Source organism: Chiloscyllium plagiosum, chromosome 23, assembly GCF_004010195.1.
Source record: "Chiloscyllium plagiosum isolate BGI_BamShark_2017 chromosome 23, ASM401019v2, whole genome shotgun sequence".
Classification (NCBI taxonomy): Eukaryota; Metazoa; Chordata; class Chondrichthyes; order Orectolobiformes; family Hemiscylliidae; genus Chiloscyllium; species Chiloscyllium plagiosum.
The window spans coordinates 5,789,161-5,800,643 of record NC_057732.1 but is presented as its reverse complement, the minus strand read 5'-3'; the positions used below and the strand labels follow the sequence as shown (position 1 = coordinate 5,800,643).

Genomic DNA, 11,483 nt, shown 5'->3' with positions numbered 1-11,483 from the left:
GACTCACCGGCCTATAGTTGCTAGGGTTATCCCTACTCCCCTTCTTGTACAAGGGAACCACATTTGCTAGCCTCCAATCTTCTGGCACTACTCCTGTAGACAACGAGGACATAAGATTCAAGGCCAATGGCTCTGCAATCTCCTCCCTTGCTTCCCGGAGAATCCTAGGATAAATGCCATCAGGCCCAGGGGACTTATCTATTTTCACCCTTTCCAGAATTTCCAACACCTCTTCTCTACATACCTCAAAGCCATCCATTCTACTTAATTGTGACTCAGTACTCACATTGACAACAATGTCCTGTTCCTGATTGAATACTGACGAAAAGTATTCATTCAGTGTCTCCCCAATCTCTTCAGCCTCCACACGCAACTTCCCACTACTATCCTTGACTGGACCTATTCCTACCCTAGTCATTCTTTTATCCCTGACATACCTATAGAAAGCCTTAGGGTTTTCCCTAATCCTACCAACTAAGTCACCATAGACCCGGGTTCAATTCCCGCCTCAGGCGACCGACTGTGTGGTGTTTGCACATTCTCCCCGTGTCTGCGTGGGTTTCCTCCGGATGGTCCGGTTTCCTCCCACACTCCAAAAATGTGCAGGTCAGGTGAATTGGCCACGCTAAATTGCCTGTAGTGTTAGGTGCAGGGGTAAATGTAGGGGAATGGGTCTGGGTGGGTGCGCTTCAGCGGTTTGGTGTGGACTTGTTGGGCTGAAGGGCCTGTTTCCACACTGTAAGTAATCTAATAACTAATTGCTTTACCATTCCTTACCACAACATACCATTCACTTTCTCCCAATGCACTTGAAACAAATATTTTTTTAGAAATGTTGCTATATGTGTAGTTAAAAATCTTACAACACCAGGTTATAGTCCAACAGATTTATTTGGAAGTACTAGTTTTCAAAGCATTGCTCCTTCAACTAGATACCTGATGAAGGAACAGCGCTCTGAAGTACTTCCAAATAAACCTGTGGGACAATAACCTGATGTTGTGTGATTTTTAACATTATCCGCTCCAGTCCAACACCAGCACCTCCACATCATGGCTATATATATATAGGAAATTTCTGAACATATTTATACACTATCTGCATAAAGTGCATAGCTTATTTGGACCATGACCATGTTTTGACACTTACAGTTCCCAACATCATAATACTTTGGTTGATTTGTAGCTCAACTCCACTTTTCAATGATTGATTCACCTCCCTTGCTTCCCTCCCGAGATAACAAAACCTATCTTTCTTAGTCCTGAATATTTTAATTTACACCAATCCAACACCCACTCCCCAAAACTCTGTTACAGCATTTTGGAGGATCACATTCCATTTTGATTTCCAAATCTTTTAAACAAAAGTTGCACTCAATGACTTCTTGCAACTGAAAAATTGCACATTTCCTACCTGAAACGAGTTCTATACTTGGTAACTTTGCATCAACATCTTCGACAACTCGTTCCCTGCTTGATGATCTGCTTCTTAATTCCATTTCCTCCCTGGATCCGCTACTTATTGCACTCTACAAAATAGTAAAATGATTGTTCAATTTTACGAAGATTATTGATAGTAAGGAAATTGGGGGTGGTGGGGGGGGCAGGGTGCAATTGCCTATTGGTAGTATCACTGCACTATTCATCAGAAACTCTGCTAATGTTCTGTGGACACAGGTTCAAATCCTGCCATGTCAGATGGTGGAATTTGAATTCATTTTTTTTTAAAATTCTGGAATTAAAAATCTATTGATGGTCATGAAGTCACTGTCGATTTTCAGAAAAACCCATCTGGTTCACTAATATCCTTCAGGAAAAACAAATAGCCATCCTCACCTGGACTGGCCTACATGTGACTTCAAACCCACAGCAATTTGGTTGACTCTCAACTGCCCTCTGAAATGGCCATTCAGTTGTACCAATCGCTACAAAGTCTCAAAGCAATGAAACTGAACAAATCACCTGGCATCGACCTGGCCACCTGAAAAGACAATGGCAGTAACAGCCCTTTTGACCATGCAGGATCCTAACATCTGGGAGCTGGTGCCAAAATTGGGAGAGCTGTCTCACAGAGTAGTCAAAAAAAGCGTGACATTGTCTGTAAGGTATGATTCCATGAGCATGATTATATCCCAGACACCACCACTACCATCACCATCTCTGGATATGCACTGTCTCACCAGCAGGCAAGACCCAGCAGAGGTGGTGTACAATCGGGAGGGTGTTGCCCTGGGAGTTTTCAATGTTGACTCTGGAAATCATGAAGTCTCATGGCTTCATGTTAAACATAGGCAAGGAAACCTCCTGCTGATTACCACATACCATCCTCCCTCAGCTGACAAATCGGTACTACACTTACAAGAAGCAAGTAGGATGGCAAGGGCACAAATATACTCTGGGTGGGGGATTTCAATGTTCACCACCAAGAGTGGCTCAGCAGCAATATTACTGATCAAGCTGGTCGAACCCTAAAGACATAGCTGCTGCACTGGGTCTACAGCAGGTATTGAGGGAACCAACAAGAGGGAGAAACATACTTGACCTCATCCTTACCAATCTGCCAGCTGTCCATGACAGTATCGGTAACAGTGACCACCACACAGTCATTGTGGAGACGAAGTTCCACCTTTACATTGAGAATAACCTTCATCATGTTATGTGGCACGATCATCATGTTAAATGGGTCAGACTTCAAACAGATTTGGCAACTCAAGAGTGGGCATCCATGAGGTGCTTTGCACCATGGACACAATTCAATTGTGCTCTAGCACAATCTGTAATCTCATAGTCAGGCATATCCCCCACTCAACCATCAAGCCAGGGAATCAACCCTGATTTAATGGAGAGTGCAGGAGAGCATGTCAGAAGCAGAACCAGGCATACTAAAAATGAGGTGTCAACCTGGTGAAGTCACCAAACAGAACTGCATAAGCAACAAATGGCAGAAAGAGCTAAGTGATCCCACAACCAATGGACAAAATTGAAACTCTGCAGTCATGCCACATCGTGAATGATGGTGGACAATTAAACAACTCACTGGAGGCTACACAAATATCCCTATTCTCGATGATGGAGAGCCCAGCACAGCAGTACAAAAGGTAAGACTGAAGCTTTTGCGAGAAGTGCAATTATAGATGATCCATCTCAGCCTCCTTCAGTGGTCCTCAGCATTACAGATGTCTTTAGCCAATTCAATTCACTCCACATGACATCAAGAAAAGGTTGGAGGTACTAGATACTGTAAAGGCTATGGGCCCTGACAACAGTCAAGCAAAAGTACTGAAGGCTCCAGAACTTGCCGCTCCCCTAGCCAAGTTGTTCCAGTACAGTTACTACACTGGCATCTACCCGACAATGTGGAAAATTGCCCAGGTATGTCCTGTACTTAAAAAGCAAGACAAATCCAACCAGGTCAATTACCGTCCCGTCAGTCTACTCTCAACCATCAGTAAAGTGATGGAAGGTGTCATCCTTAGTGCTTCTGAGCAGCACCTGCTCAGCAATAACCTGCAGAGCGATGCCCAGTTTGGGTTCTATTACAGTCTTGGTTCAAATGTGGACAAAAGAACTGAATTCCAGAGGTGGGGTAAGACTGACAGCTCTTGACATCAAAGCTGCATTCAACTGACTGTGGCACCAAGGAGCCCTAGCAAAACTGGACTCAATGAGTACTGGGGGCAAATTCTCTGGTCTCTCAGGAGTCATACCTGGCATAAGGGAAGATGTTCATGGTTGTTGGAGGTCAATCAAACCGACTCCAGGACATTTCTGCAGGACTGCCTCAGAATAGTGTCCTAGGCCCAACCATTTTCAGCTGCTTCATCAAAGACCTTCCCTCCATCAGAAGTGGGAATGTTCACCGATGATTGCACAATGTTTAGCACTATTCACAATTCCTCAGATATTGAAGCAGTCCATGATCAAATGCAACAAGATCTGGCCAATATCCAGACTTGAGCTGATAAGTAGCAAGTAACATTTGTGCCACACAAATGCCAGGCTATGACCATCAGCAATAAGGGGCAATCTAACCATCACCCCTTGATATCCAATGGTCTTACCATCACTGAATCCCCCACTATCAACATCCTTGACATTATCATTGATCAGAAACTCACTGGACTCATCACATAAACACAATGGCTACAAGGGCAGCTTAGAGGCTAGGAATACAGAGGTATGTAACAACTTCCTGACCTCCCAAAGACTGACATGTCTGGAGTTTGCTTTGAAGCCACGTTGACAATGTATACTCTTCCAACAAAAGTTAACTACAGTCCAGATTGATACATCTTCCTAACAAACTGTAGCTGCAGTTCAAACAGAAATTATTGGAAATTATGAGGTATTTGTGTGACTTTCCTTTTCATCAGCAGCACATATAATAAGCAGACAATTGAAATCACCTATTTACTACTACCACAAAAAAAATGAAAGTACCCCACTGGGTTACGCCACATGTGAGGAGAAGTACATTTTGACTGGGTGCATGGAGTGTTCAATATTAAATCAGGCCCTAACTTTACACCTATTCCACAACTTCAATTAACTTGTCAGAGGTGACTTAGCATTCTCATCTCTTAGTCAGAATGAGGATTCAGGTCCCTTTCTAGGAATTGAGCTGCTACATTCAGTATGGTACCAAGGATATGCTGTACTGTTAGTGGTGTTGTCTTTCAGATGAAACACAAACTAATGCCCATCTGCCCTCTCAGGTGGATGTAAAAGATCCTATTGGCACCATCATGAAGAACAGCAGTTGACTTCTCTCCAGTTTCCTGGCCACTATATCAATTTGCTGTAGTAGTTTTTAGGGTAAAATGTGGATTTCCAACTCACTGGCTTGCCACCAAATGGCTATAGGCTGCTGCCACTGCCCATCAGAAGTTTGAGGGCAGCATATCTGATATCTTCCAATTATCATTCAAGCCAAGTACCTCAGAGTTAAGAACTTGTTAATCTACCCTCATGCAGAATGTTAAAAATCATACAACACCAGGTTATAGTGCAACAGGTTTAATTGGAAACACACTAGCTTTCAGAGCGTTGCTCCTTCATCAGGTGATAGTGGAGGACTCAATCCTAAAACACAGAATTTATAGCAAAAATTTACAGTGTGATGCAACTGAAATTATACATTGAAAAATATTTTGATTGTCTGTTGAGTCTTTCATCTGTTCAAATACCATGATAGTTTCACTTCTTTCATGTGTACATCACAAAACCTTTTTTAAAAAAGTTGCATTCTCAGGTTAGCTGTAACCATAGGTGATAGCTAGACAACATGTTGAAGGTGTTAGCCCCCTGTGTTCTCTGTCTATGCCATGATGTTTAGATTGATTCTAATCTAAAAGGTGAGATAACAGAGTTTTACATGAATTCATGCAGTTTTTGAGCAAAGTACAATGTAACTTTGCAAGTACAAATTCACCCCACAAAATATATGTGTGTGTGTGTGTGTCTGTGTGTGTGTGTGTGTGTGTGTGTATTGCAATGGTGGTCACCTGTACTGTGACATGAACTCAAGATCCTGGTTGAGGCCCTTCCTATGGGTACCGAACTTAGCTATCAGCCTCTGCTCGGCCACTTTTCTCTGCTGCCTGTCCCGAAGTCCGCCTTGGAGGATGGTCACTCGAAGATCCGAGGTTGAATGTCCTGGACCACTGAAGTGTTCCCCAAGTGGGAGGGAACATTCCTGTCTGTTGATTGTTGTGCGGTGCCCATTCTTCCGCCGTCGTTGCCTTTGCTCGGTTTCCCCAATGTACCATGCCCCAGGGCACGGTATATTGGGCATGAATGGGCACCGCACAACAATCAACAGACACAGGGGGCTAACACCTTCAACATATTGTCTAGCTACCACTCTAGCTCAACAGACAATCAAGGTATTTTTCAATGTATAATTTCAGTTGCATCACACTGTAAATTTTTGCTATAAATTCTGTGTTTTAGAATTGAGTCCTCTAATATCACCTGATGAAGGAGTGACGCTCCAAAAGCTAGTGTGTTTCCAATTAAACCTGTTGGACTATAACCTGGTGTTGTATGATTTTTAACTTTGTACACCCCAGTCCATATCGCATCTCTAAGTCACTCATGCAGAATGTATGTAAGAACATTTGAAGGAAATTGGGAAGCTTGTCTAGGTGCCAAATGCCAATCTTAACAGCTTTGAAATGTAAATTATCTTTCTAATTTATACTTGCAATTCAAATTAATTTTCTTATAATTCAAAGTCAATATAGCAAATTATAAAAATCAACAGCAAAACAATCAAACCCACAATATCAATTCAATAAAGAATCGAGCTCAACGACTGAACTGGAAAAGAAGTTTTCAAAGTTTAGAGTAGGAAAAAAGATAAATTCTGCAATACCTGTATGGGAATGCACAATTTTTCAAATCTTTACTTTTATATTGCTAGAATCAGCAGATTAGTGTATCACCTGGATATGTGTTACATAGAGGAAACCCATCACTTAAGTTCAATCCAAACTGGTTGTGGTGTTCTTCATTAGTGCAAGTCTATAAACTAAGGATTGTAATTGTATCACAGTGGACAAGGTAGCCACATTCACGGACAATCACCTTAGGTCATTATCTGATGAAGTGGTAACTCCTTCTGCATGGGTGACTATTTGGTCATGAAAGTTCTTGTGTGTGTGTGTGTGTGAGCTGTCCTTTTACTGATGAGGATTTAGGGATAGTTTATAGCATGTGGACTGCTGAATAAGACTAGTGTTTAGAGAAAGTCATTTCAATATAAAGGCATTGAACAACCCAAAATATACCAAATCTCACATTTATTAGAAATCGTATAGCCATTGATAAAACTACTTAAATCTGCCTGTATTCAACATATTCATACCCTTGATCTTGTTAGTCGAATAGGCTTTATTTCTTCATCAGGTAATGGTTTGCTTTCAAGAGTCTGTTGCTCTTCAGACGTTTTTTGTTCTTCATTAACTTTTTGTTCTTCAGGTATTTTCTGATCTTCAATAGTTTGGTATTCCTCTCCCTCTCCCTGTACCTCCATATCCTCGTGCATATCCTGCCTAATTTCAACTGCAACAAGTTTAGTTTTAAAAGCTCTCTGATGAGCATTAAATGCATGGCTGTGGCAAGATATGTGATCATAATCCGTATGTAAGATCCGCACAGCTATATCACTCATTGCCAATGGTTTAGGGAGTTCAAATTCCAAATGGTAATTGACAAATGCGTAGCCTTTAAACCTGTGAGAAAATCAGAAATTATTTTTAAAAGTCTTTTCTTCTGCAATAGCAATAGATAACAATAGTTTATTAGCCAACTTAGCCTAAGTATTAAAAGTTATACTCAAAGAATCCAATATCAGGTGGATTTTATACAAACAGTTCAGTTACTGAACAAGACTAGCTGTGGTGTTCAATTACAGCAACCCCCTCAAGTGACTAACTGACAATTGTGAACAAAATAAACTCAAGTGGCTAATATCTGCTTCTATAATAATGAAAATTAGCAGTGAATTGCAATACCTAGTCATGACCCACTTGTACTTCTTCAACATCTAATAAGTTCCCCAACCATCATATTTATCAACATTTATTCTGGAGAATGTACTGCTTCTGCAAAATTTCTTACCAACAACTGCAAACAACCCAATTTAGCTGATGGGCTGAACTGCCCAGAAAAATTGTGTATATGCTTCGAAGTTCACTTCAGCAGGAGACAGAAGTGAAAACTTAGCTAAAACAAAGTTAAAATTTCCCTCTCAAAAGATGTTAGTGAAAATGCGAGTGATGTTTTAAAACAAATATATCAGGGCAAATTAAGATTACAGAATCAATTGACGATCTCTATGGCAGGAACCAAATTTTTAGAATCTCTGCAAAACCATAATTCCCTGGTGTTACACTTGCCCTGAACTCAAGCATCTTATTCTTAATGATTTTGGCATTTAGGTTTTAGGTAATCTCTTCTCTTTCACATTTAAAGTTTCTGCCTTAGCTTATTTACGTTCTCCCCTTCCTCAACTGTCTTCTAAGTTCTGCCCATCTGTTAAAAGTCTTCTATTCCCTTTGCATGCTTAATTTAAATGAATATGAGCTGCATCTACTACAGTAAAAGTCTGTGTTTCTGGACTTGCCTCACAGACCACTTCTTCGTTATTAATCTAGTTTATTGTTATGGAAGAGGTTCAATCTTAGCTGTAAATGTTCCTGCTCCCTTTCAGAAGAAACCTTTATGAATTTTTAGCATTTTCCACTGTTTACATAACACTTTGCGCACATCCTACTCAGCATTCTATTGAACTCATTCAACCATAAAGCAATATCTTTATAATGCAGTTCAGTCACAAACATTTTGATCTGTTTTGCAATCATTTATGGTTTACAGTGGAGTTGTAATGAGTTGAATCACAAGGGCCTGTCCACAGATTTTAGTTTTTTAAAAATTTAATCACAGGATGAGGGCACTGCTGGCTAGACCAGCATTTATTGTCTATCCCTAATTGCCCAGAGGGTAGTTAAGAGTCAATCACATTGCTATGGGTCTGGAGTCACATATAGGCTAGACCAGATAAGAACGCAATTTCCTTCCCTGAAGGGCATTAACAAAACTGATGGGATTTTCTGACAATTGGCAATGGATTTGTGGTCATCATCAGACTCTTAATTTCAGACTTTTTTTCATTGAATTCAAATTCCACTAGCTACCATGGCAAGAGTTAGACTCAGGTCCCTATAACATTACCTGAGCCTCTGGATTAACAGTATGGCAATAATACCACTAGGCCTTACTATGTGTTACGTGGTGCTTCTTTCTAGGTAACCAAGAAAACCACAGCATAACCCAATGTGCGTACATAAATGACCTTTTCATACAGTAAAGTCCATAATAGATGATTAGATATTTATGTTATGTCACTGTCTCATGGTTTCTGAAATGTGTCCATGATAGATTGGTGAATTGGCATGGATGATGTGAGAGCAAAGGGTAATGGTCATAAATTAGTATGAGTTTACACCAAGTTGATATAGTGTCTATAAGGGGCTATGGGATGGGTGAAATATCATGATTTGGAATGTTTAGGTCTGGGTGTGAATTACAGTGTAAGCAATATGTGAAATTTGAACTAAAGGGGTGAATATATAAGAAAACAAATGGGACAAAATTCTAGAGAACCAAGGCGGATTTTCTAATTATTACATTTGGTAGTCCTTGTCCTCAATGTGAATTGGATTGACTCCATCCGCATCCACATCTTGGAACAAAGATCCCCAGCCATTAGGTTTATATTTTCCCAAGGCAAATCCGAAGAGCTGTTAAGTATACTGTCTCGACCCAACAGCATAACAGTGAAAATCCAGTCTTTACATTCCCTGGACTCTTGAATTTGTTTGCGATCTTAGTGCAGTGTGTGATCATCCAAAATTTGCATATTAATGAGTCTCCATAATCATTGCTCGGTTCAAGTTTTGTATCAGATAAATTTGAAATTTGCAAATAGTAAAGTTCATATTCAGTTTACCATTTTTACATGTTAGTTAAGTCGATATAAAAATTGTCAACAAAAACAATAGCTCCACAAATCCTACGGATTCCAGATTGTTGGAGCTTTGACATACACTGCAAGATTCAGAACCTTATGGAAGATTTGGCATGAGAATCTTATAATGAAGGAATTGCCCAGGAAATGTAAACTTCTGATAACCAATTCCTTTGCACCTCAGGACCCTCCACAAATATCTCTGACCCTAAGCTGATGTTGAAGACTCGGGAAAGACCTGTGGAACGTAACCTTATTATGATAGTGTTCAACTGCAATCATCTGACTTTTAATAGCTGGAACCTCTCAAGGGCTAAAATGGTTTTAGAAGGGAAAAAAAAATTGAATTAAAATGGCCACATTGACCACTCAACCAGATTGAGGCAATTTTCGTGAAATCAGTCACTCTGATGACAAGTTAATTTCAGATCAGACTGGGTCTTATTTACTAGTAGTCTCATGAAGCTTGCTTCAACCTGGTTGGTTGGTTGGTCGGTCAATGTGGCCATTTTAATTCAATGATATTCCTTCTAAAACTGAAACCAGTCACTCAGATATATTTCTCCCATTTGATTAAACCTCTTACCATCTACCCTATCTATGCCTCTCATAATTTTGTAAACATCCATCAGGTTGCCCTTCATTCTCCGTCTTTCCAGTGAAAACAATGTAAGTTTATCCAACCTCTCCTCCTATCTAAAACTCTCCAGACCAAACAATATCCTGGTAAATCTTCCCTGCTCCCTCTCCAAAGCAACCACGTCCTCCTGGTAGTGTGGCGAGCAGAACTGCACACAATATTCCAAATGTGGCTTAACTAAAATTTTGTGGAGCTGTAAAACAAAGAGAAAGAAATGTGCAGCAGCATTGGACAAGAAGAACCTTTGCGCATTGCTCCAGTTTGGATGATTCAGGTCCTTATTCTCCCAACATTCCCAAGTTTCAATGGGAAATAATTTGACATTCACCTGCAACAATCTGCATACCTGGGATTTTTGTTGAAGTTTGCCCACAAACAGAGAGTGACGTTCTCATCAGTAACCACTTCTTGCATATTTCCAGTCTCAATGTCAACAAGATCAATGGCTTTCTAAAAAGAAATTCATTTTTTTTAAAAAATGCAATGAATCTTTCAATGATTTCAAGGAGTAATGTTGTCCTTGAAAATAATTGTCTGCCAAATCATCTCCTTAACTTAAAACAACAGTAGAAAATAACAAACATCAAAACACAACATGTCACTTTTGCATAATATCATGACAAAATGACCAACAATTATCTCCATCATTTTTAAATAAAAACAGAATATGCTTGAGAAACACAACACAGTTGGCTACATCTGTGGACAGAGAGAAAGAGAGTGAATATTTTGACTCCAATAATGTTTCTTCAGAACAGACATGTCTGGAAAATTATGTTGACTATATTTTGAATGAAGGTGGAACAGGTGGCAATGGTGTTCAGAGTAAAAGACAAAGGGAAGGTTAATGGGACATGTAGATAGGGAAAAAAGGTTTTAATGATAGATGTGAATTACAAAATAATAGGTCTGCTATGCCAGAGACCAAACTCGTGTTATCAAAACAATGAGTGGGGGTGGGATATATTGGAAATGGAAGACAACATTCATGGTCTGCAGTTCTGGAACTTAATGTTGAATCCTGAAGAATGTAAAGTGCCGAGTGGAAAATGAGATGCTTAGATCAGAGTGGTGCTGGAAAAGCACAGCAGGTCAGGCAGCATCCGAGGAGCAGAAAAATCGATGTTTCGGGCAAAGGATCTGGACCAGATGGGCCAATGGGCTGAGGGGTGGCAGATGGAGTTTAATTCAGATAAATGCGAAGTGCTGCATTTTGGGAAAGCAAACCTTAGCAGGACTTATACACTTAATGGTAAGGTCCTAGGGAGTGTTGCTGAACAAAGAGACCTTGGAGTGCAGGTTCATAGCTCCTTG

The 11,483-nt window shown here is 40.2% G+C and overlaps 1 protein-coding gene across 4 annotated transcripts in view; it reads right to left on the bottom strand.

Annotated features, from left to right (window-relative positions):
• Positions 1–11,483, bottom strand: part of dnai7 (dynein axonemal intermediate chain 7) — a 78,979-nt gene that overhangs the window by 35,848 nt on the left and 31,648 nt on the right. For all 4 annotated transcript variants that reach the window (XM_043713376.1, XM_043713373.1, XM_043713378.1 and 1 more), the window contains 3 exons: positions 10,516–10,619; positions 6,866–7,232; positions 1,412–1,526 (listed from right to left, as the gene is read on the bottom strand). In XM_043713376.1, coding sequence (XP_043569311.1) covers positions 1,412–1,526; positions 6,866–7,232; positions 10,516–10,619 — 586 coding nt within the window. The remainder of the gene's footprint in view (positions 1–1,411; positions 1,527–6,865; positions 7,233–10,515; positions 10,620–11,483) is intronic.